General features: G+C 33.8%; 1 protein-coding gene across 1 annotated transcript in view; it reads right to left on the bottom strand.

Annotated features, from left to right (window-relative positions):
* LOC148285434 (dual specificity protein phosphatase 22-like) overlaps positions 1-22,854 on the bottom strand; it is a 119,951-nt gene that overhangs the window by 12,622 nt on the left and 84,475 nt on the right. The window contains exon 3 of the mRNA XM_088225366.1: positions 15,232-15,356. Within this exon, the coding sequence (XP_088081492.1) occupies positions 15,232-15,356 (125 nt within the window). The remainder of the gene's footprint in view (positions 1-15,231; positions 15,357-22,854) is intronic.

The raw sequence follows: 22,854 nt of genomic DNA, 5'->3' as shown, positions 1-22,854 counted from the left end.
ATGTAGTAGATAAAGTAATTGTTGTTTTAGTTAATTAACTATGATTATTATTATTATTATTAATATGGGGAAATGGCGTATCAACAGCTGTAACGCATTATATTATGGGCCTGCCACACACTCGACGAACGGCATGGGAAGTAGCGAGGAAAGGATACAGAGACGAAGTGTGGCAACATTACTCGTCATGCTGCACGTCATGCTCCTCGTCGTGCCCACCGCTTCCCATTTTGTCGGTTTTTGAGCGCGAGTCAAAATACCGGCAATATGAGCGTGAGTGGCTGGCCACATAATCGCGTGGTCGCAGTACGCGTCGAGCGCTCACACTATATTTCTTTGTATGACATTGATATAATTAGCCATACGAAAGCGCACGCTGCCACAGTTTCATCGTCCATTGTATAGAAAGACAAATGACAAGTGCTGAGCGTCGCGATTATTGCCCGAGTAGAGCAGTGTGTGGACAGAGAGGGCAACATCGGGCGAGAGGGCGGCGGCGCAAGGAGCAAATTGATGAGCAGCGCAAGGAGCATAGTGTGGCAGGGCTATAACTCTGAGGTTAAAACCTTGTTATGCGAGTAGTGAGTTGTGACACAAGCTCCTTTTTAGATGATTCGGCAAAATATTTAATGCCGATTTTTATACCTATATACCCCTGTTCCAGCATCCCTCCGCTCTTTCTGTCGGTACCCTTTCCGGGGGGAATAAGAGGAAATGTAATATACTTTTAATTGCTGAGTAAGGGATCAACGAAACAATGTGGCACCTACACAAAACCCCTAACTCAGTGTTGGACAGAAATATTTCAATTAATTAAATTTATTTTTAATCTCCACCCTTTAATCATCACTTTTTTAAATATTCGTTTCATTTTTTACATACATTTTGTAATATTTTTAGTCCCTATATGATTGCAGTATTTAGATAATCAAAAAAATAAGTCACGCCGCAGCGTTTATGTTTCATCATCATTCCATGTCCGGTCCCTAGTTGGAGTATATGGTATCCACAAAGAGCCTCCGTGCATCTCTATCGGCTGCCAGATCCTGTGCGTCCTTCCAAGTCAGGTTCGCGTCCCGTAGTTCTGACATAAACTGCCGTCAGCAGAGGACATCCAGAATGACGAGGACCTGATGCCTTGTAAAGTAGGCAAGTGTGGTTAAGGTTCTCAAGAGGCATCCGCAGTATATGGCCCAGCCAACCGAATCGCCTCCGCTTGGTGAAGTTGTCACCGGAGTTTGCTGGGTCCGTTCTCTTATTACTTCATTTCTTACACAGTCAAACCACCGCACACCCAAAATTCTTCTGACACATCTATACTCAAAACTCAGTATTTTGCCGTTTTGGGCCCTAGCGAGGTGCCACGATTCGCATCCGTAGAGAAGAATAGGTATTATGCAGGCGTTACATAGGCGGCATTTGGTTTTCACAGAGTAAATTTTCGATCTTGTCCAGGCAGCCTTCATGCTGTTGAATGTGGCGCCTGCTACTCCTAGCCGCACTCCCAGTTATTTTTGAAAGATAGATATGTTTACAAAACATTTAATGTAAAAAACGAATTCCGCCCAAGTTTGGCTCTGTTTTGACATATGCGGGTCTCACGAGTATTTTGTTATTCAGAAATCGCGGCGTATTACTTTTAAAGAATAAAATATAATCCCAAAGCTTATTTGTTTGAAATTTCCATTTTGTTTGCGCAAACGTCTGAATGAGAAAAAACAACCACATGAGCCCACGTACAGGGAAGGCTTTGTTACTCACAAGTGGGGCTAGGGGTTGAGGGCTGAGGGTTGGAACTCTGTTTCAATAATACCGACCTATTGACTAACAGGAAAATTGGAAAGAAAGAATCAAATTACTTATCTGACTTGTTTGAAGCAAACAACAAAGACTTTCTGTACGTGATGCCTGGCTCCAAGTTTTTTTCTGTTTTTCTATAGGTACTGAAAAGCATATTATAAATGCGAAAGTGTGTTTGTTTGTTTGTGTTTTCTTCACGTCTCAGCGGAGCGACCGATCGACATAATCTTTGGCATAGGGATAGCCGAAGAGGTGAGAAATGGATACCTAATTTTCAACCCGAACAAAAAAATAGTACAATAAAAACAATGTATACTACAATATCAACTTAATCGAGATCTTAATCAAATTTTTTACATGCCCTTTAATGACTGGGAGGAAAAAAATATTTGATATTTTACTCATGTTTTTTATAACCTTTCCAATTCATTTATCTCAATTTTTTTCTTGTACAAATTGTTTATTGATCAATTCTGTTTATATTTTTTTAAGTTCAAACTGTTCCCTATTATGATTTGTAATAATTGTGTCATTGAAATAATTATGTTTAAATTGTTAACTCCTGCAGTGAGGACTGCATGAGTTCTTTTTCCTTTAGAGCAGCGTGGGTGATGGCGGCCAGCGCTCGCTCTACGGAGGCTAACTGGGGCGACGCAGGGTCCAAGGCTGCCAGCTCCGAGTTGATTTCCAACTCCTTGAACCCTGGATCCGCGATGTAGTCCTTCATGACTTTTGAGTAGCGCACAATTCTTTATTTTTTTACAACAAATTTATCTTACATTTTTGGATTTATGTAAAATATTTTGTCATTATTACTTCCGACGTTTAATTTTTAATTTTAATAATTATAATTTATCATTAATATAAGATTAAGTTCGTTAATATTTTGATTATTTTGTTGTAATTTTTATAGTTATTAAGTTCTATCTTCCTTCTAATTTTACTGTAAGTTTCTATTTTCTGTTAAATAGGCACTATCAGGTTTTGGTGGGTTTTTCTGTTAGTGCCTATTTCAATTTATCTTGAAATTTTCATTGGTTTTGATATATGTTTATTATTACAATTGATATTTTGATGTTATTCTTGTACTTATATTTTTCTTGTCTTTTGTTTGTATCTATATTGTTATTCCTGTCTGTTTATGTTTTTCTTATGTTTATAAATGTAACTTGTTTTTGGCCGATGTTATCAAGTTTTGGTAGTAGGCCCTAATAAAGAATAAAAAAATTAAAAATTCCCCCTCAAGGTTATGTTGTTGAATTTAAATGAAGTGTCAAATGTGGCCTATAAAATTGGCCCGGCCCTACTGTAACTAATTTGGTTTTGTGAACAGAACAAGGATGCCACGTCGCCATAGATAACGGATTGTCGTATTTCTTTCATAGCGATAGTTGAAAGACCGAGCTCCTTTCAATCCCGATAAAATATATCATCCAATCGGGAAAATACTTATTGATAAACGACACGAGGACTTTAATTTAAGACTATTTTGTAAATATTTTTGAAAAATAAACAATAAAACAATTATGAAAAAAAAACACAACTAATTGATTGCCTAAATAAAGGAACGAAGCCGTAGGTAAAAGCTAGTTGAACTAAAAAGCTTATTGCATATTATTGTGTATACTTACGAAATGCAAGATTTTATTAAATAATATTCACAGCGTCAAACAAAAAAAAACAGTGCTTATGACCTGTCATTGGCTGGTTTAAGTGACCACTTTACACATTGTTGAACATCTTTATTCCTTCAATTATTTCATATGTTGATGTTTGTGAAGTTAAAGAGCTGAAATTTATGCGGGTGAGATTCATCTACTTGAATTATTTCACCTACGTACTAGGCAATGAATATTTTATTTTTTCAATATTTTTGTAGACAAGGACTGCATTCAACTCCCCGGGAAGCTTACAACAGAGATAAATAACATTTTAAAGAAGGAAATATATAACTCTAGGCATCTACAGAGCTTATGACCTGACATTGGCTGGTTTAAGTGGCCACTTTACACACTGTGTAAAATTCACCAATCTGCCTATAGTTAACTTCACTTCATAACTTCGCAAACATCAACAGATAAAAGAATTGAAGGAATATGCTTGTTCAAAAATCAGCAGATGGAAGAATAACCAATTATGGATGTTCAAACAATGACAGAATGGTGAATATTATTACACATTGTGTAAAATGGCCACATAAACCAGCCAATTACAGGTCCTAAGCCCTGTAAACGCCTAAACTTCCATATTCACGTCTCTAAAATACCATATCTCTGTTGTAATATAAATACAACCCAAACTATCCGGATTAATGAGTGCCAGACGTTGTCCGGATAGGAAAAATTCCAGATAATTGTACTAACCATATATATGAATATGTAATATTTTATATATATTTTTTAGACACTATAAATATAATATATTAAATCATGTAAATGAATGCCTCGACACGGGTTGTGCCCAGTAAGGTATTCATATATTTTTTTAAAAGTTTTATGTAAAACGTGAAATAATAAATAAAGGTGATGTTTTGAAGGAAAACGCAAACTTTACTGTTAGATTTTGATTGGTCTTGAATTGATTCAGCGAATTAGGATCACATTACTTAAACATGTCCATCCAAGTATTACTATGTTTTTTTTATCATACACATTTACAATTTTTTTTACTATGTTTTATCTATTTTAACTCGGTATTTTGCAATGTTTTCTTAAAAAGTATTTTTGCCATACACATATATTTTTTCTTACTATGTATTCTGCTTTCACCCCGCATTTTACTGGATTTTAAAATGTATTTTTTATTTTGTTTTTTAAATGCTTTTTACTATGTTTTCACTACATTTATTACTTTGTTCTTTGGTTTTGATGTGTTTTTGCTTTTTTTTTTCACTTTATACTTGCTACATTTTTACTATGTTTTTACTCCATTTTTACTATGTTTTTCGCTTTGTCTGTTCACTACTTTTATAACTATTTTTATGTATTGATTTCTGTTTTTATATATGTTTTACTGTCTTAAAACGGGATAAATAACCCTAGTTAGATAGTTAAAGCAACTTTGTACAAATTATAATTTTGTGTATGTAATATAATATGATAATAAATAAATGAAAATAACAATGTTTGAGTATGTCCAAATGCTTGCAGACTGGCTGGATTTCCTCCCTAGGGAGTTATTTTACTTCACAAAAGTCAACAGATGGAAGAGTTGAGGAAATGTGGATGTTCAAACATGGGCAGACTGGTGAATGTTACACAGTGTGTAAAGTGGCCACTTAAACCATCCAATGATAGGCCATAAGCCCTGTAAATGCCTAGACTTCCATCTTCCCTTCTCAAAAATGTTATCCCTCTCTGTTAAATTTAAAAATGAAAATAAAGTTAATTGCTTTGACAAAAAAAACTCATTTATGATTAGCAAGGTCCGGATGACAAGAGTTCGAATAAACGAAGTTTTACTATAGATACGTTAATTAATAAACAAAAATTCTGCTTTTGTTCGGTAGACCGCCTTCAATTTGTTTAATGGTTTGTGTAAATCGTAGTGCATTTATAAATGCATTCGTAATAATTGCCCTTCGACATGTAATGCTACAAGATTAAAGATAATAATGTATGATTTTTATGAAATGAATTTCTCACGCGATAAATGATTTATACCTTTACCTAGTTAGATTTACGTATTCATATTTATAAAATAATTTACTGCCTTTGATTAGATTTATGACAATGTTGCCCTAGAATTATAAAAATATTTTTTACCAATCGATTTCTGCGCCTCAGAGCCCTGATTATAATTGGAAGTTAACAGAGTTATCTTCACTTGTCTTTAAAGTAAAAGGAAATTGTTTATTTATTTGCTTTTACAGAAACAAACAGTCAACAATAATATAATAAACATAAAAAAGATACGGTTTAAAGACAGACCAGCGAAGTTTCTAAATAAAAATTATACATATTTAATTGTGGTACAACAAAAAGGTGTGTTTGTGTGTATTTGTATGAGAGTAAATGTAGGGGTGTGTTTGTGTGTATTTCTGTGGGAGTAAGTGTTCAGGTGTGTGTAATCGTTGGCATCATAAAATAGCAAGTGGGAGCGTATCGCAGCCAGAAAGAATGAGACACAGATGAACCTCCTGCACAGTAGATATTGATATTATTGTATTAATTTTAAGCGCGCAGCTTAAAGCTGATATGCTTAAATCCATTTTCTGAAATTTGTTTCAATAGATTTGTCTAGTCCATTTTTGAACCCATCGAGACTACACATTCAGATCAGCTCTTGTGGCAGCTTATTCCAACTATCAACAACCCTATTGCTCGGGAAATGCTTCCGTGGATTTAGATTGAATCTCGTTTTCTCCAGCCTGAGACTGTGGCCTCGAAGACGAGCATCTTGTTTAAGCTCGAACATGGGATCTAAATTGGCCTACTACTCGGTTAAAGTGTACAATCTACTTCCCATTATCCATAAGGACAATTAGTAAGTTCTCACAATATAAAATTGCTATTAAGAAATGGATAGTGGAAGTAGGTTGCACACGGATCAATTATTGGATCAAGCCAAATAGTTAAAATATGTGTACTGTTTATGAAATTTGTTCTATTGGTCTGTTTAAATTGGTTATGTTTGTCATGATTATTTTAGTTTATATTGTTTATTATGTTAATGATAATTAGGTTGATTAGATTAATTGCGAATTTTCATTATTATTATTATGTTAAATTTGTTAAATAACTAATTTTAGACATGTTTCACATTTTGTAAAATGTTTCCCTCGGCACGGGACACCACTCCAGTGAGGGAACATTATTCTGTATACAAAATAGAATACCAACAATGTAAAAGTACTAAAAAATAAAAATAACATTTTAATATTTACGAACACGCACAGCGCAAAGATCTACATTTCGCTGAAAACCGTACTAAAATGGGTTGATCCGTTTGAAAGGAGTTCATTGATATCATACGTACATAAGAATGATATTTGTAAATATATTTTAAGGCATACTTAACCCGGAAAAAATTAACAAAGGAATTTGAATGCGAAAAATGATAAGATAAAAATACCCAGTAATTCGAGTAAAAGGAAGCGATCTTTTCTAAACTTTCTTGAACTTAAGCGTGGTAGGCGAACTTGCCAGGCACTACGCTACGAAGCGGACTGTCTCCACACGATTTGACTTTTCAGAGTTTTTACCTTAGAGTAACCATCGAGTCAAAACATTCTCCCGGGGTTATGGTTTTATTTTACACACAAAACTCCGTACTCTGTACCCACTCGGGCACCGACTTTTTGATTTTCCACCGACTAGTCTAGGCTGTATTGGTGGCCGGTAAAAAAATTAAGTTATTAAGTTTAAAACGTAGGCGTCCTATTTCAGCTAAGCTATGACGTCAACATAATATAGGTCAAGTTTGGGAAAAATAATACGGAAGGCGTCGTTAATTAGTAAAAGATTACCCCGCTTCCCTTGACCACGATCTTGTCTTTAATGGAGAGCGAAATAAAGGGGGTGAGTTCTGAATATAAATCAAGTTATTCACTCGCAACACTTTGCAGGACTTCAAAGAAATCAAACATGCCAGTAGCTCTATCACAAAAAAACTATCGACGTACTTAAAAACGTGCTAAGCAGTTTAGCGATCACAACGAACAATAATGAACATGCTTAAGTTATCACAGTCATAAGTTAACGCGTGTGTAATCTCTAAGTCAACGCTCGTGTCGGTTTGTTTTTTGTATTCCTCGTAAATAAATACAATTCATTGGCCAAAAATCTGCGTTTACTATAAAAAAACATTACAATATATTGTATTTGCAAAAAAGTAAGGAGTATCAAATACAAAAAAATGAAAATTAAATTACAATTACCATGGCGACTGCTTTTCTTGACATTTGGCTTACCAACCGCTGGCTAAATGCAAAAAATAGCATATCAAATAAAAAATAAATGAATAACAATAGCAGTTTTGGAATATTTTCCATATTTACACCGGTGAAATTCAAATATGTGATTGCGCAGCAGGATTATACGTCGCGAAACGTAAATATTTTACATTTAATATTGAGTGTTCACGGATGTTTCATTGTGATCGCGAAAACGATAAACAACCATGGTGAGAAATTGTTATCACGTCGCTTATAAGCACGTCAGTAGTTATTTGTGATTGAGCTACAGATCATAAAAAGAAAATTGATAGCACATATTTCAAAGGATTCTTTCGAGTATTATTTTTAGTTAAATAGTAGTGGAATACACAAGAAACGGGTGTTACAGTTTCGAAACAAGTTTTAAAAAATTAGAGATATAATTTAACAATGGTTTATTCCTTTATTTTATAAGCAAAAATATACTAACACCATAATGATGCAGTTTTTAGTTGGACAATAACCATTAGCTGTGGCAATTTCTAGAGCTACTTTTGCGTAAAATCTTCTTTCCTTGATGTGCTAAAATTGCCAGGGCTCTAAAAAAGTAGATTGAGGAATTGTTGAGGCTAAGCTCAAGAATCGTATTACAGAAATTGCCGAGCAAATGTGCAATATAAATGTACTATTCTTTATTGGAATGGTCAACATCACTATTTTAATTACTTGGGGTGATATACTATAACAATGTTTGAGTATGTCCAAATGCTTGAAAACTGGCTGGATTTCCTCCCTAGGGAGTTATTTATATTTAAATTTATTTCAACGGAGAGGAAAAACATTTTTGAGAAGGAAATATGGACGTCTAGGCATTTACAGGGCTTATGACCTGTCATTGGCTGGTTTAAGTGGCCACTTTACACACTGTGCAACATTCACCATTCTGCCCATGTTTGAACATCCACATTTCCTCAACCCTTCCATCTGTTGACTTTTGTGAAATAAAAGAGCTGAAATCTTTATCACGAGGGTGAGATTCATCCGGCTGAACCAAATCATCTACTAGGCAACGCCTGAAAACAATTTTCCAATTTTTATACTTCTTCTTTTACCAGGTAGTAATTCAACAATGTTTGAGTATGTCCAAATGCTTGCAGACTGGCTGGATTTTCTCCCTAGGGGTAAATGCCTAGACGTCCATATTCCCTTCTTAAAAATGTTTTCCCTCTCTGTTGAAATAAATTTCAATATGGGATCCTATAGCTTAAATAAGAGATCTGGGTGTTATTCTTGATAGAAAACTTACATTTGAGAATCACTTCGATGACATACGGAGGGCTAAAGTTCTTCATTAAGCCGAATACAGATTAAACATCAATTTCCTCCCAGGGCCCCGATTACAATGAGAACTTGACAGAGTTACCTTCGAATGTCTATAAAGAAAAGCCGATATTTGCGTACTTTAATGTGTATATTTGCGTGAACATTTAAAACATGTTCGTCGGTTACCCATAATTGAACGTATTTAGAAGGAAAAATTGTATGCTTATTCTGGTTTTCATACATAAAACTTAATTTTACTTTGTAGATAAAATTGAAGATTAATGTTAACTTCACATTGTAATCGGGGCCCTGGGCTGGTATTCCACACGCTCTCGCGGCCGTATTATCTCGTTTGTTTACGTACAAAATACACGAGAAAAACTGTTTTCTCGTGCCGTGAGAGTGGTTCAGAAAAGCACCCCAGGGCCTCGATTATGATGGGAAGATAAAATTTATCTTCAATATTAGTAAATCTGCTAAGCAAAATAAAGTTTTCTGTATGAAAAATAGAAAACGTTTACAATTTTTTTTTCTAAACATATTTAATAACCGGTTACCGACGAAGATTCTTTGAATTTTTATACAAATACATACACTTTCGTACATAAATATCGATATTAGTTTATACGGTCTCAGTATATACCTATGAAGATAGCCGTTCATAATCGCGGCCCAGGGGTGGTATTCTGAATCTTCTCTACCCCCTAGAGAGTTGTTAATTTGTGAATTTTGATTTTTTGCATGCGTTTACACTTTGCTTCATACATGGCCACACTGATGATTAAACGTCAAATAAATATGAACACTTGAACTCAAACATGATGATTTTTATTTAGAACATTATTGTGACTTATTACATTACCCAAAATACTTAATTAGGTTTAACTGACCAAACCGTATTTGTTTACGAAGATAGGGAAGCTCAGTGTAGATAGAAATTAATTATTTGAATTTGTTTCGCTTGGAAATTTTGTTGAAAATTATGGAAAAAAATCAGATTTTAATAGGTATCTTAATTTTTTAACAAATTGCATACACTTGTTATTGTGCAATAAGTCACGTAGCGATTATCGATTTATTGATCATTTCCACTTTTATGTAAAGTACTCGTATAATACTTATAGAAATTTAATAATTTTCCCTGTAAAAATTATCAAATGTTATATCCATATTTCCTTCTCTAAAATTTCTAAAATACGAGTCTGAAGAACTCATTACGTAGTTCAAAGTAGTTAGTAAAACCGTTCAATTAATGTTTTTATACATTTTTATAAAAAACTTCGCCGTACAATGAAATGCTCTTATTTTTACCGCGTGTAAGAAAACAAAATTTTATAATCAATTACCCGTAGCACTGAACTTCCTTATTCTGCTGTTACTTCCATACTTTATTTTTGTTATTTTTATAAGGCTATTCAACAAAGTTTTTTTTTTATTAAATCTCATTAATGCACTAAATTTCTATGTCAATTTTTAAAATGTCTAAATGGGGGCTAGATTTCTTACCGTCCACGCACTCTGTAGCTGCAAGACGTGCTGTAATCAAGCTCATATCTGTTATAATTTAATTTCATCTTAATCGGAAACGAGGAACTAGAATCCCAACCTTCCATGCGCTCTGTAGCTGCAAGACGTGCTGGGATATTTATTTATTGTACAGCGGCCTTTAAGTGATTTTATCAAAGATACTAGGAAATATACCATTTGTAGGATTAGTCCATACAATTTCACACGTATCTTCAATTATAGAATTACGCAAAATAGATGGAATTTCATTAGTTTGTTGGTTTTTTACTTTGTTTTTTTTAAATATATTTTTTCAAATTATACAATAAAAATAAGTTTTTCATGGGTACTTGTTAACTAAGATTTATTTCCAAGAGAATTATTCGCCAAAGATTAGATTCTTAGATTGCCTTCATCTGCTTGATAAAATTAAAATTCGTATCCCTAAACGTACAACTCGGCTGCAACAATGAGAAACTTCAGCCCTACGAGAAATTAGATACAAAAAATGTTTTCTTGCGTTCGGTAAAAATTAGAGCATAAAATTGTACGGCAAAGTTTCTGGAAAATGTACGAAAAAAAATAAAATATTTTAATAAAAACGCACTACATTCATTGACATCACTGGTTCATATGAACCAACCAATGATGTGAGAGCTGTGAAGGATATCCGGTTGGCTTTCCGTAAACGAACCAATGGGAAGAACTAACAGTAAACAACCTCTGACGTCACACGCGGAGTAATTTCAGAAATACAAAACTTTAAAAAGTTTTAAATCATAGCGCTAATAATACGATTTGTGTTTTTTTTTTTTAATTGGCTTAGTTTAATAGTCTATTAATAAATAAAAAAATATAAAGGAAGTTCCTCATTGTTTCATGTTGGTATTTTAAGCACAAATAATAATAATAATGCATCTTTTCCTATAATTCGAAATAATTATACGTTTTTTATTGAAGTCGATATATATTTCCTCTCTTTTAACCAATTTCAATAAAATGCCAAAACCCGAATTGAAAATAATCATTATTATATAATCTAAATGTACCTGCCATATATATATTTTTTTCACTTTAATATTGTAATTATTTTGTCTTGTTTGAAAGAAGAAATGCGTGAGGACTGATCTGGGGTTACTCCGTATGGATCTGCCGGCGAAAGGATTTTTAAGTCCGAGTGAACAAAAAACTTTTTCTTTTATTTTTATGATTACTGTAATATATGTATATTTTTTTTACTAGTGGAATAATGCGGAGTGGCTTTTTAAAGGTAGCTACGCTTTTTTTCTTATTTTTTTTGACATTGTATTTAGTAATATATTGAAATCTATAATTGGTCTATAATTTTGGTTTATTTGTAAATATTTTTTTTTTGTAATAATGGCTGTTGTTTTCTTTTAATAAATAAATAAAAGTTGGGAGAGTATCATGAAATATGTTGATTTTGTTATTTCGACAGTATACGTTATACGCCCGATACACGCAGGCCAAAGGTGTGTGGTATTTAATTTATTTTGTAAATTGATTGCATAAATAAGTACCTATACATATTTAATACCAGGAAACGAATACGGAGCATATAAATGAATACGGAGCGTCCTCGGGTTAGGATAGTCTCTAACATGGCTCAGCTTGTTCTAAAATGGAGATTTTTTATGAGATGTTGCATTACTTGAAAACAAAGGCAGCCCAAATGTGTCCCGATGTCTGAGTGATCTCAATCCCGCATTTAAAAAAAAAAAAAATAATAATTATTTGTTTATTTTTCCATACATATTTTATTTACACAGAAAAACAATTACAATAATACACTTAAGAAAAATACATCTTAAAATTAAGCCATAACATAAATTGGAAAAAATGCCCACAAAGACTTCAGCGTCTGAGCGTGGGCCATTCCTTTTTTACTTATCAAAAAGTTTATATCATATAAATATGGTATGACATGACCATGAAAAGAAAAATAAAAGAAAAACCAAATTAACATATGGTAATATTACGAAAACATGATTTATTTTTAATTTTAGTTAATTTTTTTTAAGAATGTGTCTATCTGTTCCTTCCATGCTTATCCAAGACCCCAAACCTACTTTAAACTGTACCAGTGATTTAATGTTTTGTAGTTCCTTGTAGACCAACATGTAAGGAGTGCCTCTGTGCGAACTTAGTTCTGCATCCTGGAACTGACAGTACACTATCGGATCTAATACTAATACGATTTTAATTATTACCAAACAATTCCCTATTCAAATAAACATATTTCCGGCACTGAAATAAATATAACTTTCTAAAACTAAGGAGTCCACTCTCTACGTATAATTTATTACTAGGAAATAGTCTATGTTTTTTGTAAATTATTTTAATTATATTTTTCTGTGCAATTTCTATTGAGCGACTATGCGCGTCCAAGACTCCTCCCCACCTTTTTATACCATATGTTATTGATGATTTAATTAAAGCGTAGTAAACTATTTTAAATTTTTCTTTGGTTTAGATATTTTTCAGACTTATTTTATGGAGGTAAGTATCTATTTTATAATTTAATATTAAAAGAAAACAACGCAACAAACAAGTTGGAAGTTGCTCTTAATTTGAATTTGAAAATGGGTTAGAAATTTGGGACTTACATTATGTAAAATGTGATAAGAATTATTTTACATGGAGATTATTTTAAAAGCAGCAAAATAGGTAATCGCAAACTCACAGCATGTGACATGAAGTGTCAGGAGACCTGAGTAAACGTGGATATTCTAATTTTGAGGAGAGAAACTCGGCATCCTTCGAAATAAGACAGGAGACAGACATGAGTAAACGAAATCCTTGGAGGCACCCAGGGGGCGATCACAATAGGAAGGCACGGAAGCCACACCTTCACTGCGTCGATATAGTTGAAGATAAGTTCTACCGACCGATTAAGAGCAAACGCGGTATGACTTTTCTTCATACAAACGTATTCCGATGTTTTTGGCAGGGTTTTAAAATTCAAATAAAAATTCACACAACACACAATAACATCACCGCACAATTACCGATTCCCATGTGCCGACTTTTGAAATTTTCGTTTTAAGTCGGGGCCCTTATTTACTAAAATCAATACAAAACAAAGATAGATTCATAAGATTATAGATTAGAACAAAATATTAAAAGATGCAAAATATCGTCATTTCATAGAACAAAACAACCGATTTTCTTTGAGTACCTTATAGAAAACTCCAAAATTAATGTAGTTAAGTCCATCAGAGATTTAGGAGTTGTTCTGGACTATAAACTGACATACAATAAAAATAAATCCCTCTCCTCCACTCCTCCACTCTATTTCCTCATCCCTTAACCTTCTTAAGAGCTCTTTTTTTTCTCATGTCTTATATAATATATTATTTTTCTCTTAACTGTGTAACATGTTCTCTCATTATATTTGTGAAAAACTTTAACTGGATGTATGTACTATTTTATATATTTTGTATTCTAACAAATGTTGTTTTTCCTTAATTCATAAAAAAAATAAAAAAATAATAAAATACAACGAGCATATAGATAATACAGTAAATAAATTACTCGGCTTCATTAACAGAATACCCTCTGATTTTACTAATGTCCGTACAATCAAAACTCTTTATTGCTTAACTGTTCGAACTCTTCTAGAATGGTGGTCAAGACGCTTGACTCACGCACGGAAGGTTCCGGGTTCGATTCCCGGTGAGAACACAAAAATTAAAATGTGATTTTTCTCAAGCCTGGGTGCTCTGTGATGTAATTCACCACTGTAATTAGGCCTCCTGGCCTGTTGTGGTGCAAAAAAAAAAAAAATGTAAAAAAAAAATAAAAAAAAATATGCCTCCTAGAATAGAGGTCTGGTCGCCATTTTATGTGTATCGCATAAAGCATATTGAATCAGTCCAACATCGTTTGCTTCGAAAAGTAGCGTGGATGCTTGGACTAGAGAGAGGTAATTATTCTTATGCTGATATAGAGTCCATTTTAAATATTTCTAGTCTACAAAAACGTAGAACTTTTATTGATTCTATATATGTTCGGCATACTAAATGGTATAATCGATGTTCCATCATTACTGGGACAAATAAAATTCCATATTTTGACTCGTAGGTTGAGAAACAATGAAGTGCCTACTGTTCATCAATCAGCATAGAACAAACTATGCCCTTAATTCTCCAATGACCCGTCTTTGTCGTATTGTTAACTCAAGACAAGATCTGGATTTTTTTTGTTTAAGCTTACAACGGTTTAAACGAGCTCTAAATAAATAGTCCAGATCTTGGTATACAAATAGGATAAATGATTTTGAAAAACGGAAAAGGTGCCGACACAGAAATTTCATTTTGATACTCTATCTTGAAAAAAAAACCAAATCGGTTCAGTTATGGTGAGCTAAAAACGGGACAGTGAAACGTCAATTTCTTAGATTTTAGTCAGGCAAAATCTGTCTATCGTCCGGTTGTATTTGCGAGAGAGCGACCGAAAAACAATGTTTTAACACCTATTCATCAAAATTGTCTGGCACCGCGTATCCTCTTAAGAAGGCTATCGACCCAGTTACACTGTCCCTTACAGACGTTCACATTGTTATTAAAAGTAGTTTTCATTCGTCATTGTTCTTGGACTTTGCGAAAATGGTGATTGGATGCATTATCCCATCTCAAAGATAAAAAATGCAGTTTTTTCAATAAAGCTTCTAACTACAGGCTTTCAAAGTATATTAAAAACGTTACCAGTGGATCAGCACGCTGCCATCCCGAAGTCTCGCAGAGTGGATAAAGTCGTTGCAGAGGGAGAAGTACTGGGACACATTCTGGTCAGGAGAATCAGACGCCATTACGCATAGGTAGTGCTTGTCCTGGAACAAATACCAAGAAACCTTCATTATTATTTGTGAAACATTAAGGGGTCTTTAACTCTACAGTCTATGACTCTTGTATCTTGCCAAAAACGACGTATGGCCTGGAAACTAGGTCCAGCCACTAACTAACTAACACTGCAAGAAACAGTCAAAGTGCGTTCAGCGAACAATGGAAATAAAAATATTGGTCATCATTCTCCGCGATAGAATTAGAAATGAGGGGATTAAGCGCTGAACGAAGGTTGTTGACATTGTAGAACGATCGGCGAAGTTAAAATTACAGTGGGCATGGCACATGGCGAGACAGGACATTGTCAGATGGTGGTCGCCTTTAATCCCGCGGTGTGTGGACGCCTTGAAATAACAAAAGAGCAACGGAGATTTTTCAGATGAAGCAATTAGGGCTTTGTCTCACTAAAAAATCATACTTCACACGTTCACAATGCGGCCCGTTTAATGAAAAACTTAAATATAAAACACCAAAGTAAAAAGAAGCCTCCCTTGTCTGAAACACGGTTTTTTAACACACGAGAAATGCACACAATATCTTCAGTTTATTACTTTAGTCCTACTAATTCACACAACACGTGCTGCAGGCAAAAAACGTCTTTGTTTTAATGAACATAAGTTAGAATTTGGGGTACATTCATATCAAATTTATATTTGAAGCACTGACTGCTTAGTTAATCAACTGAGCACTTAGTTAATTGCACCTTGATAAAGAAGCTTACGTAGCTGTTAAAACCGTCAATAAAAAAATAAGTGGTTAAAAACAAAGTTGTTTTATTTATTACATTGATATCTGTTGGGCGAAAAAAAACGAGCCTCAAACGTTAAGTGAAAACATACTCGCCGGACGTCACAAGGTGTGCGAGTTTTGACCTTGGGAGAATGTTTCAACCATAATTCATTCAAACGATGAGTCTGATTTTTATGGCGCCCCGTAGATAAAGTAAGAGGAAGGAAGCAGCGAACGGAGCCTTCGTATGATCGTATCTACTCTTGTGTTAGTCGACTTTGTCGCTACCGCACTTTTTGGGATTGAGTACTCGTACGTATGTACCTAGTAATTAATAACTTTGTAATTTTATCGAAACTCAAAAAGATATACCCACCCTTATTCTTATTTCCCTTTTATTTTTAATTAAGTAACGTATCATAGGTAATTAATATTGATGATTAAAGTCAAGCCATATTAGGGTATAACGTATTATATTGTAGCCTCACTAGAAATTGAGTAGCAAAACCGCCACTTCAAAAGAGGCGAAGGAAAACAACGGAAAAAGATGGACATATGACGGGTATAGTTTGCGGTTCGAAGATGGTAGCAGATAGCCCAAGACAAAAAATGTTGAAAGAGTATAATATAGACCCATGTCCGGCTGTGGAACAAATGTGGCTAGCAGGAAGTAAATAAAAAGTCTTCGAACACCGTCATCAAATTTGTGATTTTTTTGCATTTCATTAGCATTGTAGGTATTTTAAAAGAGCGTGAGTTGCTGTTAACAGGGTGAACGGTGCACTAAAATCAACCTTAGCAAACAAATGTTTATTTTAACAAGACTATATACTCGTATAGTTGCAGCGGTTCAAATATCGTGAATTTTTACAAAACAAAATAACTATACTACATAGAGTTTTCACAAAGCGAAATATCTACATATTTTTTTGGGTGTTAAGTTTTTTAAAATCGAAAAAAAATCACAAACAAAACATGATTTACCACACACCTATGGCCCGCATGTGTCGGGAATATAATATATACTGCCGAAACAATAAAATTGTCATTTTTCATGATACTCTCTCAGCTTTTGCGAATAATCTATTAGAAATAAATCTTATTCAATAAGTACACACGTACAACTTAATTTTTATTGCATTGTATCCTGTATAAACAAAAATATTAAAAAATACGTTTTACAACTTAACGTATAAATCTATTTTGTGTAATTCTATGATTGAAGATTTATATGCATGTTAAATTATTTCGACGAATGCTTTTAAATCGTATGTTTTCTAGTATGTATCTTTGTTGAATTACATAATAAAATAAAAATAAAAATAAATAAAATGATTTCGGCCAAGAAAAAAGAAGTATAATAATTCTAATAAAATAATATTGTTTGAAATATATTTTGTTATCACTTTATTTGTGCTATTATGTATGTAAAAAATATATGGGAGGAAATATATGTAATGTGTATATTTACATAGGTACTTAGATATGTCAGTAGACATATATTTTTACCAATCGATAAAGCTCACACAGAAGAACCCATTTCAATAAAAAAACGCATTTGTTTTTTTTGTTAAAATTTCACTTTGTGAAAAAGGTCCTCAATTTATGAAATCAAAAAATCACTTATTTTAGTCAGGTAAAATAATTTGTAATAAGCTGTTATATGTAATGGTTAGCGCAATTGCCTACCACGCAAGAGGTCTCGGGTACGACTCCCGACATGGTTGATATGAAATATTTATTTAAAAGAGTGTTTTCACCCTAGAATATTTCACAGTCCCTGGACTGGTACCTGAATCGTAAGACTGATCACCTTACCTTCATGCAACAAAATTGATCGAGATATGCTGCGATTTGTGTACCAATCCAGTGCCCTATGCACCATTAGGTGCGGAACGGGAATGATGATGATGATGATGATGTTATTTATTATAGAAGTAAAAGACGAGTGATACTTTAATCCACGAATTTGGAATATCTAGTGACCGGTTTCATCGCTTTCGCGACATCTTTGAGACTGGGCAAGCTGTAACAAGCTGTTAGTAATAATTTATTGTAATAACTTTCATAACATTCATAAAATTCAATTAAGCTAGCCAATTTAAAAAAAAAACAATTATAAACTTTTTTTATTTGTGCATGCTGTGTTCACATATAATTGATGAACAATATCTAAACATAAAAAAATGTGATTAGTATACCAATGTCATATGTATTGTTTATTGTTTGTGAGCCATAATAAAAATAATAAACATGTGGAGCGAATTAAATGGATCACGAAGATCATTCTCAAAAAACCCTCGAGGTATCCAACGGAAGATCTATTCGCTGAGTTAAAGATATTGGATGAAAGACAATTGTTTGTGAGGTGCCACTACTACTAAAATTTAATGATAAATTAAGTGAGGTCAAAAGAACCCAACAAAATATAAACACTCGTTCAGCAACACAAATTAACTGTATTGTCCCATTTGTATCAACCGCCTTTGGTAAAAAGCAATATAATGTAATTGCTCCAAAAATATTTTATGATTTATTGCCAAATATAAAAGTCTCAAAATGGTAAACAAATTTCAAAATAAAAATAACTGCACACATAAATAGTGTAGCGAGAGATTTTTATGAAAAATATATGTAAATCAAAAAACGTAGTACTTTATATAATTGGTAAACGCATTATTTATATTTTGATGTATTTCATTGCTTTATATTTGTTTTTTATTATATATTTTACTATATTATTTATTTTTAAGTACCGTGTATTCTTGGCACATATATATATACTTTATTTTGAAAAAAAAACGATTATTAATTTCTTACATTTGATTAGCTAAGCATTTATAATTAAGTGGTTTTAGTTTTTCTTTTTTATGTTATTGTTTTATTAGTAAAGGACTACTTATGCTCTAAAGATAAAAAATCTCCATCTTAGAACAGGCTGAGCCATGTTAGATGGAAACTATCATAAACAGAGAACACTTTGTTTTCATTTTACATTAATTTGTTTTATATAGATTCCCTGTTATTAAGTATGTATATGAATTTTTTGCAATAATTTTATCTTCTTCTTCTTTTCCATATCCGCTCCTAAGTGGAGCATGTGGACATCACCAGTTGCCTCCAGGAGACCCTATCGCCAGCCAGCACTCTCGCTTCTTCCCATGTCAATCCAGCGCCCCTTAAATCCGCCGAATAAAGTCCAAAGATCGTCATTGACGGCCTTCCAGGACGGCGTGATCCCGCAGGTTTAAAGAAGAGGCAACTAGGGTTTAGGTTCTCCCGAGGCATGCCCAGCACGTGTCCGAGCCAGGTCCACCACCGCATCCTCAAGACGTTCATTATAGAAGGCTGCTGCGTCCGTTCACGGACTTCAATGTTAGTTATAAAATCGAACCACCTTATACCTAATATTCTTCTCAAGCACTTACTCTCAAAACTCAGAAGTTTGGTGTTTTGAGCTTTGGTAAGGTGCCAAGATTCACACCCATATAGGAGAACTGGCATTATACAAGAGTTGAATAATTGGCATTTCGTTTTGACCGAGTATAGACTAGAGTTCCAGACAACAAGCATCATGTTAAAAATTGCTCCAGCAATTCCTAGGCGGGTTGCGAGCTCTTTATGCATGCTTCCATCCTCAGTTATGTGTACTCCCAAGTATTTAAAGCTGTCAACTTTCTCAATCCTCTGTCCATTATTATAGAGAATAAATTTATAAAACAAATAAATAAATTGAATATCGATGGATGCAGAAAACAAGCACAGCGCATAGATAAGATATAGCGTGACCAAATTCAACAAATACCTGAAGATGGTCAAGTCAAAAGTCGGAACAATCGGCGCGTGTGCCTGGGAAAATCTATGAATGTAGAGGAAGCTGCAAGCAAACGGATCGATAGTTTGTGTGTTGTGTTGTGTTGTGAATTCGAGATTTTCTTACAATGAATTAATATTTCGCGGGTGTTTTCAATTTAATATATTTTTTTACTACGCAGTAGGAATGGAATGGTGTAAAAGTAATTAATTTTACAGCGCACTCGAGAATCATACAAACGATTGCATATTAGTATCCAGCGTTGCGCGTTGGAGTGTTTGCGGACACTTAAGTGTCCTTATAATGAATGGCCTATAAATCACTCGGTACACACCCTCTCGTAATGAAGAAACGGCCAAACGCAAAATAGCAAGATCATTTCTTTACGAGGAACGGATCTGTTATTAGGGGAAACAAATCATCCCACCAACAAGCTACAAAAAGTGGCTTGGTGGGATTTTAGTTTTAGTAAAAATATAACAAGTGATTTTTTTTATTAAATTATTGTTTAAAACTTGTAAATATATTAAAAATGGTACGAGAAAGAGCTTGGTTAAAAGTTTGAAACCTTTTTGTTAAAATTTAAATCAAGAAATGTTATAAATTGTATTTTTTAAAGTATGTTAAATTTCAAAACGGTATTCTGAAAAATTAGCATTTTATTTTAAAATTTAACTGATACACACTGAATGAATAATGTGCGACGAGTCCCATACAATACGGTAGGTATCCAGTTAATGATACCACCACCCCGGGGTCCTTACAGTAATGAGTAAAACTGTTTGTTTATTTTTTATTATTTTTTATTTATTTAATTTATTTATTATATATACGGCCTAAGCCAATTACAACAGTTACACGAAGAAACATAAATGCAAGAAACTGAACAAAAAGAAAATAAAACTATTTAGCAAAGACAAACAAGGGCAAAAAAATAATTGTATACAATATATTCAGAAAAACGAAAGACCTAAGACTTCGAGCTAAACCATGCCAATCCAACTTCATCCCGCACTGTTTAGTCGCGAAGAGATCTACGAAAAGCCGGAAGATCTATCCCAAAGAATTCCAAGTCGTGTGATGAATTTACTAATCTACACATTCTGGACATTGGGGCATAAAAACCAAAGTTGCTCTCGGAAGATTTTATAAATAGCAGATTTTGACTTCTGGTGACACGGTTGGGAACATGAAAAGAAATTGATTGCAACAGAGATGGGACATCACGTATAGCATTAAGTATTTTGAAATTGCATATAAGGTCCATCTCAGTTCTACGGCTCTCCAATGAAGACAGATTAAGAGATTGTTCTATTTCAAAATAGGAATTATTACCCCTTTGTAATCCGAGCAACCATGACATTTTTTTAGAAAACGGTGTTGGACAGACTCCATATGGTCAATATGAGTTATTATATATTAGTTTTAATAGTTTTTAGTTCATTGGAGAGATTATTGTAATTTTTGACATCATTGAAGACTAAGTTATTTCCACCATGACTTGTGTGGAATTTAAGTATTTTAATATTATTTTAGTATCTGAGTGACTTATTCATCTCAAATTCTTTATTTTTTAAAAAAAAAAACAATACATATTGATAACAGTGACCACAACACGGCGTGACTAAATTCAATAAATTCTTGAAGACGCACAAGTCAAAAGTTGGTATAATCGGCGTGCGTGCACGACTAGATGTATGAATATAGGTAAAGAAGCGAAATCTGTATATAAGGACAGTGATATGCCGCTCTATTTTATTTACCTTCCCCCACTGGGAAACGGCGTTATGGTTTGTCTGTTTGACATGTATTTAAATTTTAAAGGGGGATTATATTAATGCGATAAAAAATATGGGCCATCCTGTATTACAGCAGTGGCCGTGAAACCCTCCCACATACTTGACAGATAAAAGTTCCCACACAAACTGCTACCCTTAACTATGATAGAGGACACCGTATGCCTAGCACGAGTATTACCTATACACAACAGGTAATAAAAGCTTCCCATTCACGTCTTCGGCTTTTCACAACGTGAATACACAACACCCCAGGCTAGAGCCAGCTGAAAACCTTTTTCAGTACTATCAAGTATACACCGAGGACTATCCTCTTTAGATCTATGTAACATCCATCAATTTTCAATACCTAGTCATGAAAACCTTCACAATAGAGTAATAAAAACCGCCGCTTTTCTGTTACGTGTAAGACAAATTTTCATCATAGGTAGAAAAACATCCACGAAAAATATGGTTAATACAGCTTGGCCACCACATAACGCACACCGCACCTGAGGACATAAGTCTCCTTGGCGGTGCCCAGTGTCCACATACACGGAACAGTTGCTCGTTGCCGAACGAGAAAGGCTGCCCGAAGGAGCTCTCTGTAATCTGGTAGCCTTAGCATGTTTGTGTTGAAATAAGGTAAACCATAAGTAGATATAATGCACTTCATTGGATTGAGAAAAGAGGGAAGTATATGCTTTACTGGCTGGAATTAAATTGATTGGACATGATCAATTCGCCGAAATGATCATAAAACTTTTTAAAAGACATTTTTTTTTTGATGCTACCAGTGCCTCGATTATGAACGCTATCTTCAACTGTATATATCGAGACGGTATACTTAACTTCTGTACTATCTTTATCTTAACTCGGTATGTTCTACCTACTTGTAATATCGACATCATATGATCGAAACAAGCCAATGGAATGACCGCAAACAATTAGTCCGCGTTCCTTACGTCATTAGCATTTAAAAAAGTTCTAATTTTTATTTTAAATAGGCTTCTGTAATAAAAAGTGCTCACTTCAAAGCGATTATAAACTCCAATAAATCCCAATTCAAGCAAAAAATGCTCGCTTGAACATGAATTTTGCATGACTTTTACCTAGACGGTACACTTAACGATCGTCTGTATGTATTTACCGATCTGTACTGATCGA

Source organism: Micrasema longulum, unplaced genomic scaffold (assembly GCF_059751315.1).
Source record: "Micrasema longulum isolate JH-2025_06_02 unplaced genomic scaffold, ASM5975131v1 h1tg000036l, whole genome shotgun sequence".
NCBI classification, from domain to species: Eukaryota; Metazoa; Arthropoda; class Insecta; order Trichoptera; family Brachycentridae; genus Micrasema; species Micrasema longulum.
Note: the sequence above shows the minus strand (reverse complement) of the source record. Positions and strands in the feature narration are given on the sequence as shown.